General features: G+C 37.0%; 1 protein-coding gene across 4 annotated transcripts in view; it reads left to right on the forward strand.

The window, feature by feature from the left end:
* The window catches only part of LOC139145131 (Golgi SNAP receptor complex member 1-like), a 30,575-nt gene that overhangs the window by 4,070 nt on the left and 4,203 nt on the right, over positions 1 to 22,302 (forward strand). Inside the window, exons 2-7 of one of the 4 annotated variants that reach the window (XM_070716093.1) lie at positions 3,798 to 3,958; positions 11,796 to 11,901; positions 13,215 to 13,302; positions 14,771 to 15,042; positions 16,228 to 16,257; positions 18,105 to 18,187. In XM_070716093.1, the coding sequence (XP_070572194.1) occupies positions 3,844 to 3,958; positions 11,796 to 11,901; positions 13,215 to 13,302; positions 14,771 to 15,042; positions 16,228 to 16,257; positions 18,105 to 18,187 (694 nt within the window). In that variant the 5' untranslated portion in view covers positions 3,798 to 3,843. Of the gene's footprint in view, positions 1 to 3,788; positions 3,959 to 11,795; positions 11,902 to 13,214; positions 13,303 to 14,770; positions 15,043 to 16,227; positions 16,258 to 18,104; positions 18,188 to 22,302 lie in introns of all 4 variants that reach the window. The other 3 variants (XM_070716094.1, XM_070716095.1, XM_070716096.1) reach the window with 3 other exon arrangements.

Below are 22,302 nucleotides of genomic sequence, written 5' to 3' on the forward strand. Positions count from 1 at the left end.
TTCCTTATTTCCTGAGAGCGTGTGAAAGGAAACACAGTATCTTTTTATGGCTAATCAATACTTGTGTTAGAAGTGATGTCTGCGAAATATGATAGGAACACTTTCGAATTTCGTCTCAAGGTAAATGTGATCTCAGCATTGTTTCAATGATAGATATTCTGTTATGCATATCACTAATACTTGGATTATATTACATTTATACCAAGGCATGATGAACTTGACCTGCAAAATACAAAGTGATCGTAATTGTCTCCAGTATGCCTGTATTGACAATTAAATATGCCTTACACTACTGTACAAGTATTTTGTTCCACAAAAGTTTTGGCTAAATTTCCAAGGATGATTTTTTTTTATTTAAGATTAAAGGATATTTTGTAAGGGTAATATAAAGATGTATTAAAAAATATAAAACTGAGTACAAAAAAAGAGTTCATGTACAGTAAAATATATCCTCAGTAGGATTTTTTCAAGACATTAGGAAATTCCTGCAGAAGTATTTTGTCTTCAATGTAAAACAAAGTAATATCTTTGTGTGTTTGTAGAGGGCACTAATCACAATTCTTTGTAAGATCGAATTGTGTGACTTTGATCATACTACTGAACCCTGCTTGCATCAGATATTTTCTGCACTCGAATTGGCTAGGTCTCAATTTTGCACCGTTGTCTGACCAAGAATATCTATGCCACAGCCAATGTTTGGTAGCAGCTTGGGCATGTATTGTTAGTTTAAGTTTGCATGTCTCAGCTTAACATTATGATTGATGTGCATATTAGATGGATAATCCACCAACTGTTGCACTGTTGGCTATTCCCATCATCTGAGCAGTATGTCACACATACTCTCAATGGCGCCCTCGCAGGCAACTGGTGAAAGTGAACTGTACATGGGTTCCAATTGAACTTGAAGGAAAACAACTTTACCTGCCAGACATATCACTTCCCCATCAGCCAACTCGATTAAAAGCTATTTTGAGCCAAAACCACAGGTATTTCCACCCATTTGGCTTGGTCAGTTCCAGCAACTTTAGTCCATAGAAATCTTGTTTGCAGCATTTATGATTTCAGGGGCCTTCAAATGTCCGATTTTTTGTTCAATTGCACCACATGGGACGTATTGTGCTTCACTAGTTTTAATGAACGTTACATGACGGTGAAATATGAACTTGGCAGGAGGGTAAATACAAAGCCAAATTATGGAAAATTTGTCGTCAAGGCAGTGACAAGGTCTTCAGTAACTCTCTGCAGGATACAAAGACTACTAGCAGAGTGTTTACTTGTAGTCAGATACATGTAATATCAACCACTTTCACCAACATTTGCTGGCCATTTTCTAATTCTCAACAAAAATTAATGATTCTGTGGCTCCCTATCAATTGTATTACACCACCTATTTTATCAATTTTTGAACACCTACAGCAAGATCTTGAGATCCTCATGAGAGTTTATACAAATCTGCGTTTTGTGGGATACACTGATACAGTGATAGTGAAAAGAATGTTTGTCAGGTTTATAAGAAATACCTGTATTTAAATACTGTAAAACACTTTCAATTGGCTGCTAGCATTTTTCAGACTTTCATTGAAATATCAGCAAGGTTTGGATTTAACTGAAAAGACATCCTAACTGTGTGAAATGGAAGGAAAGTTTTACCTAGCAGCATCTTGTATTAGCAAATTTAACAGCCTTTGCTAAATTCACTGAAAAAGGATGCTAGCTAAAATACATGTTTTACAGTAATTTCAAAGCACAAAGGACATTTCATCTGTCTCCTAATATGATATGCAGCTGTACCAAGGAAAATTTCTCAAAAATTATTTAGGAGTCCAAAAATATTTGCCACAGAATGAGTTTAATATCAATACAGTTTAAAAAAATGGAAATTTTAGGGGTACAGTTGTACTTTAGGATTCAAATAGCTAAGCAGTGGTTGCCAGAGGAATGACATGCAAAACATTTTGATATCGTTGGTTGAATTTTGTAAACATATACGTAATAACGTAACACACAGCTTGGGAATATGCAGTTGCTAGCCATGGACCACATGACATCATTGACAGTTTGAATCACTTCAGGTTTTTCCAAATTGAGCAAAAAAGGCATGAAACTTAGAAAGTTTATTTAAAAGATGTCTATTTATGTACTTAGGTTTACCCCTTAAAATCTCAGAGCCTAGATATAACAGCCATTGCAATATATCCCATGCAAATATCCGCACTTTGGTTTCGTTCAATTTTGTGTAGACTTTCTGTTGAATCTCACAAACCAAAGAGGATTTTTAAAAGTCAGTGCTCCCAGTGCATTGCAGTGCGATGTGAAAATTTGACTAATATTCAAGATGATAGAGGGAATTGAATTTGGCCAATTTTACTATACGTATTGGTGTACTGGAGTACAAAAGATTCAACTGTACAAACCAACCCGCTGAAATGGCACAAATTTTGCCTTTATGACTATGATAGTTCTGCCTTTGGAAAGCTGCCAGCATTAGCAACTGCCTACGTCATTGTAAATGTCAGATATTTTTATATGGCTATCAGATGCCATTGCCTGGGACAGATCATCCTGTTAGCTTCACAGAGTTATCATTTGAAGACGTATAAAAAAAATTGCAAGGCATGATTAGCCATGCCCCTGGCGTAAATTATTTCAAAAATTTTATTGCTTAATGAGGTCCCCATTTTTGTAAAGCATGGCATATTTCAGTAGTTCTCCAGTACCAAACTTTTTTGTATAAGTGTGTATTTACATGTATGTAGTAAAATAAACTCAGCAGGGCAGTCATAATAATTGCATTTTTTTATGTGCACAATATGCAATATTGCACAAGGCGCCAGTGCAATTTATTAAGGAAATTTCCGTAGTCAATGAAACTTGATGCCGTGGATCAGATAAGAATTTCTGCGAATACAAAAAATCAAAAACCTTCTGGAGTTTTTGGGGGTAACTAGCCTGCGGGCCTCAATCTTGCTATTGTGATCGCAACCTGGCCCATTTGACTGCATGAGATCAGATACGTACTTTGTTAACAAAGCCAATAATTTTGTATTGCAATGTGAATGATATTGATAAATGTGAAAGATTATCTCTCGAGCTGGTATTCATCCCCCAACTGATATACATAGCCCGACCGTGTCTGCGTAGGTGTAACTGATTTTTTCTCCACGTCACATGGACATACGTCATGAGCAAAGAAAGAGTGACACACTTTTCAGAGAACTTTATGTACCACTGATTCAAGGGCAAACTCATGAGTGTGTACCACCCGCTGTTCCTCAACAATGGAAAAGATGTCACTCAAAGGGGGTCATCAATTTTTTGGTGCAATGGGTAGAGGGGTTCACTTATTTTGACTGATGCGCAGGAAGAATTTGCCGGCCCACCCCTGGCCATAATAACTGAACACTCCCTAAGATAAAATGAGCGTCATTTGTTCTGTGGGTGTTTTCCCATGATAATACAGTTCTAATAACAAGAAACTTGGGAGAAGAAATTTTACTGAAAGCAAACAAGTCCTTGTCTTTTTGCCTGTATATTGTACATGTAATAATAGGACTAAGGTAATAATGCATGTATTATTATACTGGTGGATGTGATCATCATACCTTCAAGTCATAGATTGTTTTCCCGGTCAGGTTTGGTGACCATGCACTGGTGGGCCTTCATGTACAGATATCACCCTCAGATCTTGGTGAATTTCTTAAACTCTGTGTGTCTTCCTCCCCCCCCCCCCCCCAATTTAAATTGTGCCCTCAAGGTCAGAGATTGGTGGCAGTGTTTCTCATTTTTAGCTTTGCCAGGTTTTCTGTAGGATCCACATTCTAGACAGTGTGGCCACTCTCAAGTATGAGCCAAACTCAGAGTCAGAAGAACGACACATCCAACTCTGCACCGAAGACTGACAAGACAAACAAAGAGAAAAGTGGGGACACCATGGCGGCCTATGATGAACAAATATATGGTGTGTTTCCTGATGATTTTTTGTTTCATTTTTATATCTTCAATTATAAAGTTTTTTTCAATGTAATATGTGCATGCATCTTCAATCCAAAAAGCATTTTGGTAATGACTAACAAATCTTCAATAATGTTATATCAATAATGTTATTTGAGTAACACGATTCAACATTCATTATATTGACCTTTCTCAGATATAAAATTGGTCTGATTAGCTGCATGCGTCCTTGGCTATTCATTATTGATGTTTTTCAGTTCTCTCGTTTCTAAGATACGGTTAATTACATACCTCATTAAAGCAAGCAATACATGGACAAACATTTATGAGCGCACTAATGACACTGGCAACACAATACTGCCAACCAAGTTGTTGAAAGAATGCCTCGTTTTGAAAAATGTTCTCAACCGAAAGTGAAGAGGGAATGTTGGAAAATGTGACACCAGATAGATTAGCTCATATCCAACAATATTTTGAAGTATTAAGCGAAACCTCCCACCACTCCTTGACCATAGACACTTGTTAGAGTTTTGTATAATGTGCGACATACAGCAGATATGGACAGGCAAGCATACATGTATACCTATCTGTAGGTTTGTACATGTAGGTTGTAACATGTCAACCTACGTGTTCCTAGCCCTTTTCATTAGTTTTAACCCATTGAGCGCCAAGTCTATTTTTGTCCCCTTTATGTATAAACCCCAGTCAATTTTTCTACGATTTTTGCCCAAAATTTTAGAAAAAAATGTAGCCAATGAAATATGATGTCCATTTGGTCCAAAATAATCAAAAAAAATTACAGAAAAATTCGTAAAAAAATGGTAAAATGTTGCACTAAAATTTTGGCAGGAAAAAATTACAGCACTCAAAGGGTTACATATCTGACAGGGACTAAAGCTTTTTTCAAAAATTTCAAAAATTTGAGCAACTATCATTGGATGAAAATTCAAAAAATCCTGGACTGAGCACTCTTACTTGTAAACATGATCATACTGCTCAGCCATGATATAGGTGAAGTGAAGCTGATGGCAAATGCGACTACTATGGTATGGAAAAGTGCCAAATCTGTTCCAAAAGGAGGGTTCTGAAAACATAGTTTCTGAGCGTTCGCACTGCTTATGAAATCATTGAATCTTTAACCCTTTCAGTTTCACCTCAATGGTTTGGCCTAAACTCATTGTTATTAATGGTGATTGTGGCCCTGTTCTCAGGGAATTGGGGATGAACAGGTTAACCATTTAATCATGTGTTCTGGTCTCGAATTTGCCCTATTATCTGAATGGCTGTTGTTATGACATCAATGATAAATGCTGCCTGGTAGTTAAGGTGCCCGCTTTAGCTCAGGTATACAAGTATTTTACCATATTAATCAGTATGTGCTCTCATCCAATCAGATCAATGCATTGTCGTAATTGACACACTGCACATACATTTCAATACTTTACGGAGCTTTTACACCACTATTTCATTTCTTATCACGGCCAACCTTTAAAACAGGCTAATATGCAGCATCGACATCTCTGAAGCTTTTAGCCAATTGGTTGGCTTAAAGGTATACTGTTCCAATTTCGCAACAGTTACCATGGAAAGAGAAAATCTAACCACTCATATATTTTAAGTGGGTGGTCGCTTTTTAAAAACAGCGCCCTCACATGAGCATTTTGAATACCAAGGAACGCCTCTTTGACCATACCGGTATATGGGCATATTTAGATTACAGGTGACTGTATACCTTTAAACATTATTATAAACAGCCAGTCTGGTTGAGAATGGCCCTCATTTTAGACTCCTTGATGTAAATGATGACAACCTGCCAATCAGATACAATCTTCCAAGCTGCTAAACAATGCCAGTTTAGAACCGATCAGGTCTTCTTGACGTCAACTGGGCCTCATTTGCTTGTTAAATGACTTTTTGAGTAATGTGACAGACACTTCTTTTTCCCAGGAATTTTCAAACTGGCCTACTAACGGCTAAAACATTACCATGTGAAAAAAAAGACTGTCAAAGTTCATTGTTCAGAAATCACAGAAGGACTTAAATTGTAGCTAGGTGGTATCTCACTGTATGGGGTGAATGCACTCTAACAGGTCCATGTGTTCCTTGAAAGTCTTTGAATTTTAATGCCTCATGGAAAGTCCTGGATAAATCCGTGAAAACAAAATTAAGTCCTGGAAAATCGATAATCCACCCACAGTTTCAAAGAATGACAAGATGATCAGTCATGATATTGTAAAAATGGTATGGAAAATGACATATAAAATGATATATTGTAGAAACGGTATCTGGAAAACGGTTTTTTGTCACCTCAAAAAGTCCTCCGAAAGTGGCTGGAAAAGTCCTTGAATTTTAAGTGTCTTACGGTGTATGCACCCTGACTCTACTACATGGAGAATAAAAGCCAAAGTTACTTCATTTATCATGAACTTTTGCAGCTCGGGGAGAACGGGCCAAACAAAGGTGTACCATATCTCCAAATTCCAGTATTAAACATAGCAGATGATAATGTATTGCTCCTTAAAAATGAATAGTCAAAAACACAATATTGCATAATTGATATTTTTCCAGCCATGGCTGTGCAAAAATACATAATCAATACCAGGGGATGCTGTTCTGTTATCATTCATTCAGTCACCCAGTAAAATGCATTTCCATGGATAGAACCATAGCTGCTTTTTCATGGTATTACTTCCTCCAAGGTCCAATTATGGTAATTAATATACTCACTTAGGAAGTCTCCATGAGAGAAAAATACCTTTCCAAACTCTTAATGATTACATTGCCACGTTTCAATGCCACTGTCTCTATGACAGCAAAGGAAATGTTTTCGGTGTTGTGAAGCATTCATTCAGTTCCTTAGAAGTCCGCCTCAGAGATGTGGTTTCTGGAATTTCGGTTGCAAATAATACCCAGATTAAACTATCTGTCAAACTGTCTTGTCATCCGGCAGTATAGCAACGATACTGTTGTTTCTTCATTGCATTGGTCGTCAACTATTAAAATTAACTTCCTGAGGGTCTGAAAGATCCACACCTCCAGCTCCTGTATTCATACGTGAGCATTGTCATAATGATCTGTCTCTGTCTCTGGAGCAATATCTCAATAGTGACTCACTGAAACAAAATCTGGTACATAGATCCTGTTTGGAAGTGGCGTGAACTGATTTTGATAGGTGTAGCTTGCATAATTAATGGTAACAGACATAATTAATGTTCCAGAAGTCAGATGTTTTCAGAATGACGACATCAGACCCAATGAATCTATTGATTACACAAATATACATAACAGTTTACAAGGTCTTTTGGCTTTAAGGAACTGTCACCATTAGAGATGCATATCTGGTAGGACCCCACCATCATAGATGAAACTTTCCACATAAAATGTATGTTGATGTTACAAAGATATAATCACATGCACCAGGAACTTTGCTCCAATCTCTCCGGTTCACTCCGAACTGCATTGGTTACCTGTTTGCTTCGGGGTTGACCAGAAAATTCTGCTATTATCTTTAAAAGCTGTCCACAACCAGACACCTGCATACATCAGTGATCTGCTCAGGCTTTATACATCCACTTGCTCACTCACGTCTTCAGATCAGAAATGCTGAAACAGCTGCAATATTTAAATGCATCAGCCATGGAGGACATGCCTTTCCTTATGCTTCCCCAACCATGACACAAAACCATCGTGTCATCAAGAAATGTCTCAGTGCTTGAAAATGTTTTCCACAAAGGAATTCATCTTAATCATCTGCTGGAACAGTATGCTGTCAGTACTGTGAAAACTCAATTCAACAATCGATCAAAGGCTGTGTCTAGGCAACAGCCTATGCAGCAGAATATAACAGGTAATTTTCTCTGTCATGTTGAATGAGTTGTGGTATGTCAGCTAGTACGTACCTCTAAATTGAAAGACTTAACATTTTGCCCAGCTTCCTCAAGGAAAGTGTCGAGCATTCTCTTCCAAAATCAAGATTAAAAACTAGGGATGACTTTGCAAATATTGGTCCAGAGAAAAAATTACCTTAGATGTACTGATTTGTGAAATTAAAAATGGCTGTTCACCCTGTGTTTAGCTCTATGGGGAAAAAATTAAACTTTCCATTTTCACAAAAATGAGTTGTAGACTCCAGAAAACGGTGGTTTTTTCATATCATGAACAATTGTGCATGACCAGACTTTCAGAAATTTAAAGCATAGAAGAATGTCTGAGTTTTCGAAGAAAGGTCGGGGACAAAAAATGGTCTTCGTAATTCAATATGCTGTTTTCTCAGCCATTTTGGTAAATTCATATTGAATTCAAACAGTAGCAGACCTCTAAAAAGTTGATTCTGTAATTTGGAAAGTCGTACAGGAAGAATAGAATTAATGCTCTTAAACAGATATGTTAGGTGAATCAATGGTTGAATGTAGGCTTTCATGAATTATTTTTACTGTAACTCAATTATATCTAATACCCTAATGAAGCCCAGAAGAAAAAACTCACTCTCCAAATCGATATCATGCAACGAATAATGGGAGTTTGCAAATCTTGTTACAACTTGAATCAATATTAAATATACCACCAAATATTACTAACTTCTCCATTTTAAGATGGCTGGAATGTTGTATAATTTCCTTGAAATCGCTGAAAGTTTTCTTGAAATTGCAATTAGTATCAGTCACTTGCATCCTGTCTGAGACTGGTAACTGTCATGAAAATGTTTACTTAAAGTATGCTTCATACATGGTATGTCAATTTTACACATGTCAATATTACATCTCAGTACCCTCTGCTAAGAATAAAAATATCAGGCCCGGTACATATATATCAAAACATACAGTGCTGTGCCACATCTGCCACTATTGACATTCTGTACTGTGTTCGGTATGTGACTTACAAGCCCTCGTGAAGGGTGTTTTCATATTGGCCACCTGTCTCTACCAAGCAGAGAGTCAGTTGCAAATCCATGTAAATTTTCAGCAATTTCAAGTGATTTCGAAAAAATCTCGGCCATCTGAACCACGAATTGCCACAATTTCTGTAGTGAGTAGCTGCAAAGTAAGGCACCCTTTCAGAAGCCTCCGTGGTGTTTTCCAAGTGGCAGTGCCATAGAAATCAGATGTCATTATAACATACAAATATATTTGATACTACCCATAATATCAGCTTTGGATGGAAAATTGCGTTTTCATGTCGCTGATTCATCCAATCCTTGCAATTTTAGAGAAAGTGACCCATCATGCCAAAGAAACTCTTTCAAGTCAAAGAACAGATTTCCTGTCAAAATAGATGTGTTATTTAATTATCCCCTGTCTTTCAATCCGGTTCCAAGGTGTAGCTTTTAACGGAAGTCATTCTCTAATTACTTCCTCTAGTCAGTTTCCAGCCAGATCTATTAGTATGGGACTGAGTATCGCTGTTTATGGTAGATTCGAGTAATAATCCCTGCCAGAGGCAGGTATACACAAGATTTTGTTACGATTTGTGATGTTTAGCACAAGCCTATAAACTCGTGCTGCAGTATGTAGAGCGAGTAGTGCCAAAATCTTGTGTAAACCTGCCTGCAGCTGGGGTTATTGCTCTTATATTATATCAACTTGTATGTCTACCGGTATATCATCTTATGGGGGTATTCTCGTCACTTTTCGGCGGGGGTTTGCCAATTTATATCAGCTTATATATCTATATCATCTTATTGGGGTATTCTTATCACTTGAAGCCCAAAATGCAGAATACGGATGTCTGAGAGATCAAATGTCGGAATTTCAGTGCCCAAGCCCGAGCTTTTGAATAAGTTGGGATTACATTGACAACACAGATACACAGTATTCAAGGACAATACATGAATTTAGTTCATTAGCATTGCATTTTATTTGAAGTCTTCTTCAAGAAAATTTGCAAATAGGATCTATTTTACTTGAACAGCTGTGTCATTTAGGAAATCTTTCTGTGTCAGCTCAGTAGTGTATCGGGCCATGGTTGATTTCCATGAAGCAGACGACAAAAAGTGACAGTGCAAGTATAGCAAAGTGCCAAAAGTTCAGTGAGGCATTTCTAATACAAGAATCCTTGTACAAGTTCTGATTTCTACCATAAGGAGGACATCGCTTGGTATTCTACAGGAGTGTCGATTAATTTATGTCACTGTATGTATGGCATTTGTATATCTCGAGTTGTCCGAGACAGTTACACCTCTTCTCATTGCTGTGATGATGGTGCAGTAAACCACATCAGTCACATTGACATTTTGAAACGAAATCCATTGACATTGAACAACATTCAAAGTGAGCATTTTTTTTTGCCTCAGACTTGTCCTTAACAATTTTTCAGGTTAAATTGTATATCACCGATCTGATGATTGCATGAATGCGTGAAACTTGAGTAATAGGTACCATATAAACTTGCGAAAGAGAGCAAGAGATTTGACGTATAATAGAATATGTATATATACAGTGAGAGAGAGGGGGTAGAAGAAGAGAAGGGGGGGGGGGATTAATTGAACATGACAGAAGAGGGAAAATCAGAGAGATGAAATGTAAAGGTCTTGAGATGATGCAGGCAATGACTGAAAACAAATCTATCACTATATGTGAAATTGATTTCAGTGTGCAAAGCATCTTGAAGGCAGAAGCCATCGCTGATTGATATTTCCTGTGTGAAAGAAAGATTGCACATGGATTACATACAAGTGTTGCTCATTGCTCAAACATCTAAGTATTCAAGTTGGATCCAGTAATTCTTTTAAATACTGGGAGAGAGTTTCAAATCAGTAATGAACAATCTTAATATTTCCTACAGAAAGTTTAAGAGTCAGCTGAAACTTGATGTAGTCTTTACGTCATTTCTGAAACCCACTAAATTTTAAGAAGCAATGCAAGTGATTCTCTTGTTAAAGATGTTCCGGACCACAAGTGAAATGGTGCCCTACCATTTACAGTGTTTCTCCATGTTTCTCTCATAAAGGGGAATATCCCCAACTTCTTGAAAATTTAAAGGGAGAAGGATGTTGTTCTGAATGAGGGGAATCAATAAATTATGCAAATTAAATTATGCAAATTAAAGTTATCAAGGTATTAACTCACTAATGTTATAGGCCCGTGCTGGCAAAAGATTGTCTGATCAGAAAATTTATCCACTAGATTACAATTTCAATGGAAAACAAAAGGCTATCACACCTCCATAATCCTCTTACAGACTAGAACAAAGGTGATCCCAGGGATCACCGAAAGGGCCTTTAAAGTGTGGATCAAATGCTAAATAAAAAACAGTCTCCTGCTTTTCTTCTTGTCTGTGTGGGAAATGTTTATGCCATTATAAACCAATATGTTAGAAGCTTACACTGATCTTTCACACATTCATCGAGTTCAGACACAGTTTTGTAATCTGGAGGCAAAGTCTGTGATGTTACATTGTGGGCACTGATGATGTTTAAATGCTGCTATCAATATTCAGTGTTATCAGTATCTGAAGATCTCTATTGTTGAGGGTGACATTGCAGCAGTGGCCCTTGTGATTATCTTAAAGGTATACAGTCACCTGTCATCTAAATATGCCCATATATGGTCAAAGGGGCGTTCCTTGGTATTCAAAATGCCCATGTGAGGGCGCTGCTTTTAAAAAGCGGCCACCTGCTTAAAATCTGTGATTGGTTAGATTTTCTCTTTCCATGATAACTGTGGCAAAATTGGAACAGGTGACAGTATACCTAAAGTTTAAGGGGGATTTAGATCAGATAAGTGGGCAATAGCACACTCTTGAGAAAACACTGTACAGTCTGTATAGACTTTTCACTTTAGGCCGTTGTTTGAAAAGGTGAACACATGATATTAGATTCCTGATGATGATAAGTTTGGTTTTTTCAGACTTGAGAAAGCAAGCCAGACAGTTGGAAAATGAGCTGGATTTGAAACTGGTGTCATTCAGCAAACTTGGCACAAGCTACAGCCATAAAGATTATAAGAATGAAAGGTAAGGTAATAATAATGAATAGCATGTATTGGAGACATTAATTTTTCATCCCTGCTGGATGAGGTCAAGAATGAGACTTGTGCATTGGGTTCAGTCTATCCGTCTATTTGTCCTTCCGTAAGTATGTTTGTCTGATGCCATTCTCAGACATGACTGGACTTATTTGTCTCGAACTTGGTATAAGGATGACACACTACAGAATACATATTTACATCAATTTATTTCCTCATTCAATCCAATATGGCCGCCATGTGACTATTTTATGCAAAGAGCTATAATTTACGCATGCCTCAACTGATTTCATTCAAAGATGGCACAAAGACAGTACACTATGACTTATATATGCATTTTACTTTGTCTTTAATTTTTGGAGCCAGTGTTCATAATTTTGGACTGATTTAGTTAAACTTAGCAGAAGAATATTTCGGATGCATATCAATTTATCTCACAATACATTTCAATATAGCAGCTTGACAGCTTTAATGTTTTGTAATACTTGTCCTTCTGGAGCCATAACTCAGACATTGTCTCAGATGTTGTGGTTTCGCGGTTAGAGTTGGTCACAGGATCAGTCAGATGCTATCATGTTGGTTTGGTGGGAGATACATATGCTGATGACATAATTTTTTGTATATACCATAAATTATGTCATCAAAGCTAATTGTGATGTCTACAAGTAAAGAGGGAGTATAGATCCTATGACTGGCAATTTATCAAAATGAGCAGAACAACATAAATCATTACTCACCTAAAACAAAAATTCAACAAATAATTTGAAAAGGTATTGCCTTTGTCTCTTTAACCGAGGGGGGACACATTTATTCACAATCAATCCCAAGCCGTAGACTTGCTTGACATCATGGAGCTTTGGAGTTCAAAATTTGCCCGAGCTCAAAAATGCGCACCAGGTCTTCTTGTAGAGAATATAAACCCCGGCTCCAGCCAATCAGATTGCCAGATTCCAGCTAAGCATACATAATAGTAACTAACAAGATTTTTGACAGGATTAGCCTTACCATGAGCTTTTAATTATAAGAACTGGTTTTTTAAAGTTGATCCGTCCCTGTGGACATGTACGCAAAGTCACGCTTGTTGAAGTCCTAATATTAATATCTAATAATGAATTTGACATGGTAAGCCTGACAATCATGTCTGAAAAACAACAATGGATCCATCAAAGGTTATAACATTGCCTTTCATAGTGAATGTCAGAGTGCTATACTTATGTAAGCCTTTCGCACCTTTTGTTGATGGAATTATACAGTATAGTACGCTAAGTGTGATTCAATGTTCAAATTTTCCTGTCCTTTCAGCTCTGACACTTCCCCTCTGTTGAGCACTTCAAGTAGCGAGCGGATGTTTGACACAATGGCGATGGAGATTGAACAGCTTCTAGCCAAGGTAACCATTATGATTTAACAATCCTCATTAAGACCCATTGTACATAAAAGCATAATAAATGTAACTTTTATTTGCCTCCCATGATGATGTAGGGCAACAAAGCTTTTTCTTGTTGCATGGCCCTGCAAGGTGTATGATCTTTAATAAAGGAAGGCAGCATGTGTCAAATATGTCGTATTAAATACATGTATGCTACTAAAGTAAAGTGTACATTTGGACTGTAGAAACATAATCGTGGTACTCAATCTTTAACCAAATCATATCTGAACACAAGTTCAGCACAGTGTGTTTGATTTTTTGGTCATTCACTGCCCAACGTTTGGAGAAACTACTTTGAAGAAACAGTGCTAGTGATATGACTTTATTATAGAAATAACGGGCGACGCGCTGACCATTAACGTTTATTTGTGGGCAAGGGCGAGAGGAAAGCCAAAAATTAACGGGCGAGGCTTGCCGAGCCCGTTAATTTGGCTTTCCTCGAGCCCGCGCCCACAAATAAAGGTTAATGGTCAGAGTGGAGTCTGTTATTTCCATTATATTATTAGAAAACCCACGACAACAGTCAAAATTTCTGGATCGAACGACAACTGGGCCCCAGAAACTGAGCAATACGCGACGCACTGTCACACGCGCTGTAAAAAATTGGCAAATCCTGAGATGTTTTCAGAAAAAGTATCTCAACTTGACCTACAAGTGCTCCATTTTATTTTGTGATTGATTATGATTTACGTTAGCGGTGTAAAGTTACGATACTTTGAGTTTGAGTTGTTAATCTTATTATTCATATTCACGGGCATGCAAACAAACCATTACTGTGTATTTGTGGTCAGTCACGTGGTTCAGCTCGACCAATCAAAATGCGACGGGCAGGGCATGGTAATATAATGGTTGTGAACAGGGACTTATAGATCAGGCTCCACCTATCCATCCATGCGGACTAAATGCTTTCAAACCTGGCACTATGATAATGCACTGTGAAATTCATATCCCTGCCAATTTGTTTCATGATACAATCCAATATGGCCACCAGACATCAATTTTGTTATAATGTTTTCATGTTCAGGGCCATTTTACGATAATGTCTGAACTGATCTCATTCAAAGTTGGTATAAGGACAATAGTAGACTAAGTATACATGTACCATGATGGACATATGCACTCTATTTGGGACATGATCTCACCCAATACAACTGTACCGGTATGGTTGATGGTTGCCAGGAGGCCATTTTGTTGCAATTATTTTTATATCCGGAGCCATTAATCACACGTGCCTGAACAGATCTCATTCCAAGTTGGTATTAGGGCAATCATATGATGTACATATGTACATTAATTTTGGTCATGATACCCTGAAATATGGTGGCCATTTTTGTTAGGATTTTTTCATATCAAGAGCCACACAGAGATTGTTTGAATCATTTTCTGGCAGTCAGTTATAAGTCAGCTGATGTTTTCATTTCCACCTTAGTTAACGGCCATAAATGACAAGATGTCAGAGTACACTAGCAGTATGGCGTTATCAGCCCCCAGCCCGGCGTTAATCCACACGCTGCAGAGACACAGAGATATCCTTCAGGACTACTCTCATGAATTCAACAAGACAAAGGCAAACATAACAAAGTACAAGGAGAGGGAGGACTTGCTTGGTTCGGTCAGACGAGAGATCGACACTTACAAAAGTTCTTCAGGACTCAATCGGAGAACTGACCTGTATCTTAAAGAAAACGAACATTTGCGAAAGTAAGTAAAGTCCACATTGAAAGTCGACTGTAACACTCTGAAACACAGTATGGGGGAAGAAATTATAAGAAGTACATGGAAGCCACAACTATGCACTACAGGTGCTTTCTGTGGCAATATTTTTAAACAGTGTTCCTGCTCAGACAAATAACTTAGGAAGCGTACGAGTAGAACAATGATTAGTCTTACCTTGAATGTCAAGCATGATAGTTCTAATCTCTCTCTTGTGCTGTGCCTCCAGCTGTGGCTTTGAACACAGCCTGTTTTATTTGGCTGTATCTTGCAAAATGAACTGGATCTTGGCTGTTTTCTTTTCTACTCAGCCCTCCCTCCCTCCCTCCCCCTCCCCACAAAGCCTTTGCAAAATCATATTGCTTTTCAGCATTTGCTGATCTTCTTCATCCATGAATTCATGACTCGATGGACAATATCACAGGAAGGACACTCATGAAGAGCCATGCAGACACATGGAGATCAAAAACTCTCATGTTTCATCACAAGTATTTGGTGACATGAAGCATAGTGCTTATTGTTAAGAACAGCTGACAAACTTGAAGATGGAATTTACTACAACTCGAAGTACAGCTTGTACAATTTGAGTTAGAAATCATCATAAATAACACAAATATATAATTCTGATTATCAGCACCGGTAAACAAAACACTCCTTGAATGCAAATATCCTGATTTTCTATACATTTGTATTTGTGTAGATGGTTCATAGCGACACCATTTCGAGGATTATTTGCAATTGTTCATCAGAAAGGCAATGCATATTTCTGTAGTCAGGCACTTTTGGCGTTTCACAATTACCAAAACTTTAACCATGCGTTAGCATAATAATAGCACATGCAAATTGTACTTGCATTACAAGAAGTTAATCCTTTTATACATATAATGGTGATGAATCTTGTTAAGTGCTTATTTTTTAACCCCCTGAAACCTAGTGGATATCAAAACATTGGCATTTGATAATGTGAAATCAGATGGATCTAGTGTCGGGCAGGATAGAGTGCCAGTTGCATAAAGGGTTACTTTTCACTTGAAAGTCAACCTGATAGCTGTTCGCCCTTAGAGGATTTAATCATCCAGAAAATTACTAGTAATTTCATTTGAAAATATACAATCATATGTCATTATGAGGTGAACATAAATGACATTATTTTTTTCGCTTTGTCACTTTCAGTTCAGAAAGATTAACAGACGACACTATAAGGTAGGTTTCTTACTTGTTTCCATGGTGATTTCACCTTGAGAATGTAGTTTCTGTTCATTGGCTCACACGAAATACCTTGTCTAATATTTACTGGGTATGATCCTCAGTGAAACCATAATAATCTAGTTGGCATGACTTTTTGTATTCAGTCGCTCTACTGTAGTATATCATCAGAGACAGTATCAGAATTAAATGCCAGACCTATTTGTCGATTGTAGTTCACCGCGCCAACAGGAAAATTGATTTTACTGGGATTCCATATTTCAGCGTAATTCGAAAAAAATGACCTGAATGCAAACCTTTCGTTCACAAAATGTGATACCAGATCCAGGAGTTTTGAATTGGTGAATTGAAATTTGGCATGTCCCTACATTTGTGTGTGGATGTCTAATTTTCCTTTTGAATGTCAAATATCTCTGTGCACAAACACTTTACAATCTGCATTTGATTTATTTGAAGTTTCTATGAACAGATGACATAAATGCACACATCCTCGAAAGGTGGTATCAACGGAAGAAAAATAATTGATGCAAGAAAGGCATGACTGATATAAAGTACCGGTAAATGGGGAAGTGCGTGTCCTCGTTCTGTAATCAAATCGTTTATAACCAACAAAACTGATTTTCTACCAGCTGCAAAGAACACTGAAGGGAGCTAGCTTTTGAGTGGAAGGGCAAGTTAGTGTGTCAAATAACAACCAACTGAATATAGACAAGAGAAATCAAACTTTGGACATGATTCTTACAGTTTCTCTGATGTACAACAGGCACAATCAATCAAAAACATTTTAATTTAATAATCCTAGTGTATGGTTTGGCCAAACTAAAGCTTGTGTAATTCCCTGAAAATGGGGTAGTTAATTGGATAGGAGATATTTTGCAAGTTTTCTCTGTTTTGTCAGTTCACTCCTTTTAGGCATATAAAAGATTAATGCCTCTCAAATTACATTATCTCCCCCCAAATACATCAACAAATTGCTTATTGATATCAAATTACAACGCTCCATAGAAACTACCTTCTCATAACCCAGAGGCAACAGCTGTAACATTTGATAGTATTTTCATAACATTTCTTTTCTCACCGAAGTATATCAAAACTCAAATAAAAGCCATGCAAACATAGCGCATTGTGTTCAATAGTAGACAGCAGACAAATGAATTCTTGTCACGACTAAATTTCAGTCATCGATCAACATTGACAGTGGACTTCACACAAGTGTGCAGATCGTGTTGCCAGTTGAATAGTCTGCTTTTCAATATGATTTTTGGAGTAGCACAGGGAAGTGCATTTTACTACTTAAATTTGTAAATCTCAAATGTCCCATGGACCTGGTAATGTATTACCTTGAATGAAAATGATTATTGGACCAGTTTAATGTCATATTACAGGTATGAAAAAATCCCCGGAGACACTTCCCAAGTTACAGCAATTAGAGCTTTAACACCAGTGGTAGATATTATTGTATGTCACAGTCCTTGCTGATGGCAAGAATGTGTGACTGTTCGCCAAATTGACTAATCCAATTCATATGTTTTGACAAAGTTCGGGCAATATCACCTGGAATTAATTGTAAATGTTTGTACCGTCGGAAAATCTTGCATGATACCGAAGTGTTAAAATGTTGGCAGGACATTGACAGAACTTAAAATTCATCGAGAGACAGGTAAAGAAGTTTAATCTGTAATATTGTTGATGCGAGGTTCTAGTGTAAAAATTCATGCTCTAATAGGTATCCTTGAGAGGTTTGTCACTGCAATCCCAATACATGTATCATTAACTGGGCAGAATGATACCCAATTACCTATCTCAGATTTATCTTATATTATTTGGGGTTTTTTCTTCTTCAGTGTTGCTATGGCAACCAAGGAAAATCTCATGTCCCAGAGGACGACACTAAAGAAGATATCATCAAGCGTGGGGAGCATCGTCAGTATCCTTTAATGTGTCATTTTGTGTTTCTTCATAAGGACTGGGAACTGCGTGAAATAAAGTTTTGTTTATGACTCATTGCTTTCAGCAGTCAACATTGACCCATGATATCATAGGTCAGATGGCAGCCATGTGTCTTGCGAGAGCGGAGTTGTTGTGTACTCCTTAAGGCGCATAGGTACCAGTATTCTAATATGCATGGCTAAGTTTGGCAAAGCTGTGTATGGAGCCAGATTTCATGAACATCACAGTAGCGTCCATCTAATATTCACAAGACTTGACTGTATATGCTGTGAAAAGGTGCCCACTGATGAAAGAGTAACCGCTTTGACCGCTGGGAATTTAGTAAATATTTGTAAAATGACTCAGACATGTCCACTTCCTGAAAAACTGAAAATAAACAGCAACAGTAGTAGTGATCCTCTTCTCAACCAATCTTATTATCAGTCTTTGTAGTCACTTCCTATGCCACTCTCCCGGCCAAAGGTTGTTCAGAAGTTTCATAATTCTTTGGTTCCAAATGTGGCCATTTTTTCATCTAAGTTGATCCATGCCCAGCAGAGCGCAGTCCGCATTGGCTGATAGACAAGCCAAGTACGATGTCTTGGTGGCTAAGCCACTTTAATACAACTGTCAATGGAATGCCTTTTGCAGTTAGTATGTTGAGTGTTTCTTTCCTAAGACCTGCAGCCTCACACCAAGCTTCAAAATTTTGTTTGTTATATCGCATTATTTTAAATTTTAAAGGGTTGGTTGGTTGGAACAATAGCTTTTTTGACAAAGGCCTACATCTATACATATGCGAACGCTCAAAGGTTAGCGCTTACAGTGGTAGACCCAACGGTAGCATTGTTCCACAATTGTCCCACGCAAAGCCTCGAACCTGCCTTATTTAAACTGGTACAATAAAACAAGTATTAATGGGCACAAAATAAATGTTGCTACTTGTATAGTTTCTGTCCCAGCTATTTATTGATATTCTTAATCATAGAAATGTGATCTGGATAGCTCAGGCAAATTGTTTTGTTTTAGAGTTGATTACCTTCCAAGGAAATTGATTTACACATTTTAGGGATGAGGATAAGGTACCAAGCGTTTGTAAACATTGATAGATTCTTGTAATCCCTAACAAAAGTAATGACACTTATCTTGTACAGAATTTTCAGCAATTGACTCACAGACTATTCATAGCAGGCATCTCTTTTTGTGCAACAAACCGTAGTGCAACGTTGAAAAATTTTCAATTAAAGGCGTGCTTGCAAATACCAGGTCCTATTGTACCTAACTGTATAGTGTGAAATTCCTTTGCCAATGATTGTTTCAGCAATAAAAGACGATAAAACAAAAACATCTAATGTTGTTGTTTTGTGCACAAAACAACGTTTTAAATTTTTAGTAGATTTTTAGACTTTTTCAAGGAAACTATGAACAAATCTCTTTCAAAATCCAGAATAAAAGTAATTGGCCACCTTGCCAACTTGGTTTAATACTAGGGAAGCAAGTGACCTGAAGCTTTTCTGACATTTGTAATTCAAAATGCTCGCTATCTGTATCTCTGTGGGAAAAATTTAACTTTTGATTTTCACAGAAGTTATATGGTTAAAATTTTACTCACTCAACAGGCGTCAGAATGAGTCCTCTTGAGCAACACATGAGTGGAGTATTGTAAAAATGCAAGAACGAATCTCCAGAACCGACATTGAATGTATTTGTACATTTGTACTTCAAGTTTGACAATACTTTGCTTGTATACTCCATATGTGGACACTTGTTGAGTAAGTAAACTCTTAACCATGTTATTTCTGTGAACATCTGTCCTGGAGCAACATTCTGTGGTAAGTTACAGATGGTATGTGTGAATTCGTACGTACGTATGTACGAATTCGTACGAAAAATCAACAGAGTTAATTCTCCCTCTAACGATGCAAGCATTTTTGCAAGAAAGCTCAGGTCAGCTGGACTGTTGATAGCTACAACACTTGAGAGGCAGTGCAATTGCATTCACAATGGTATAGGTTGATCCTCTTTTTCCCAAGTTGTATTTATTTCTGTGGTTTGTCTATGGAGCCTGGTAGGAGGATTAAACTGTTGATATTTGTAGACTTGTTCTGCCTAAAAATCAAGCTTTGACTGGAGATGTCACAGTGGTTTCTGAGTGACTTCTTTCCAGTTTGACAACCAGCACATCTGTAAAGCTTAAGCATCTCTGTAACCGATGAAAAATGCATGTAGTGTCCATGTAAAGAGCTCCAACTTTGAAGAGTTATGAAAAATTTAAAAAAATTAATACGCGATATAGCCATGGGTACCAGCATCTAGTCATATCAAGTTTCATGAAGATGCTGATTATACTTAATGTTTTAAATGCCTACTAGACACAATCAAGACATATCCTCATGTATCCTATTTCTTGGTTATAAGAAACTATAGACCCTCACTCTCTTGTGGGTCTATGAAGAAACACACTTTATGTAGCTCAGAAAGCAAAATTTTTCTCTTCAATATGTCTCAGCCAAGGAAGTTAAGTATTTCACAGTAACACTATTTATCATTAATAATTATATTTTGTAGTGACGCTTTAAATCATTAAGTTATTTCAAGTCCTTTATGGTATTTTTAGTCTCCGTGGACAAGTCCATGGGGACTTATGGTTTGGGTTCTGTCTGCCTGTTGCATCCGTGTGTCCACAGAAACATGTCAATTTATTGCTAATTTGCATATTTGATGAAATACAGCAAATTTGATGAAATTTGGAACAAATCTTTAGCACAAAGTCCTATGCTAGTGTACAAAGATATTTAGCAGAATCATATTTATTAATTGCTAATTTGCATATTTAATGAACTTTTCTAATTAGTGTGTTATTTCCTGTAATGCTGCATCTGATGACATGTGGTACAGATGTTGAGCTCTCATTACTGTAATACTGGATGCAGACATTAAGTAGTATCATGCCAATTAATTGCTTATTTGCATATCTAATGAACGTTCATAATTAGTGTGATATGCACAAGAAATGCACAGCAAATTTGATGAAAATGTGGTACAGATGTTGATCATACAGTGTTGTAATTGAAGGCAAAGACATGTAGCAGTATCATGTCAGTTAATTGCTGATTTGTATAGTTAATGAAATTTCATAATTAGCCTATTATGTCAAGAGATACTTTGTCAAATTAGATTAAACTTTGTACAGATATTGAGCTCACATTGCTTTAACAGTGAATAAAGCAGTTTATCAGTGTCATGTTTGTTAATTTTCATATTGAATGGACTCTACTCTCCAAATTAGTTTGATATGTCCAGAAATACAGCATCAAATATCATGAAACTTTGTACAGACATTGATTTCACAGTGCTTTGAAAAAAGCACTTAAATTTAGCAGTGTTGTGAATGTTTAGAAGCACTGCATCAAATTTTATGAAACTTGGTACAGGTGATAATCTGTCAGTGTTATATAGGATGCAAAAATGTTTAACAACATCCTGTCGATTAGCTACTAATTACCTTATTTATTGACCTTTTAACCCAGATTAGCTTTACATATTCACCACCGTTATATGGACCAACCCCATAGTTTTCTTGTGATTTTTTACGTCAAAAGCCATTACTCAGGACCAGTTTCTCGTAGATTAGTTCAATTTTTACCTTTCAAGAACAATGCATGACATACCTAATTCTGTTTAACTTGATATTAAAAAGGACATCACCCTATGCCATTCATGCTACTATCTACTTGTTTACAATCCAATCTAATATCCACATCAGTCACAGACCGGTCTCTGGCACCCTCATTTTTTTTTAATGTGCAATATATTGATTTCAATTTAGTTACTTGCAACGTCAAATAAACAATTACACATGGGGACTATGTCACTGTCAATGACTTGTTATTCTGCAAGTTTGTTTTGGTTATGAACAACTTTCGTGGTTAAGGTTCATTTTAAAGCTCTTGGTATAAGAAAACTTTTCACAGGCTTAGTTTATGAAATTTGCAAATTTTATTTTTCTCCATAGAGTGAACACAGGGATGGCGGCCATTTTGAATTTTAAATATTATTTATTTCCCCAGTATCAAAATTTGCACGGTGACCCCCGATTTTTATTCTTGATTT

Source organism: Ptychodera flava, chromosome 12, assembly GCF_041260155.1.
Source record: "Ptychodera flava strain L36383 chromosome 12, AS_Pfla_20210202, whole genome shotgun sequence".
Taxonomy (NCBI): domain Eukaryota; kingdom Metazoa; phylum Hemichordata; class Enteropneusta; family Ptychoderidae; genus Ptychodera; species Ptychodera flava.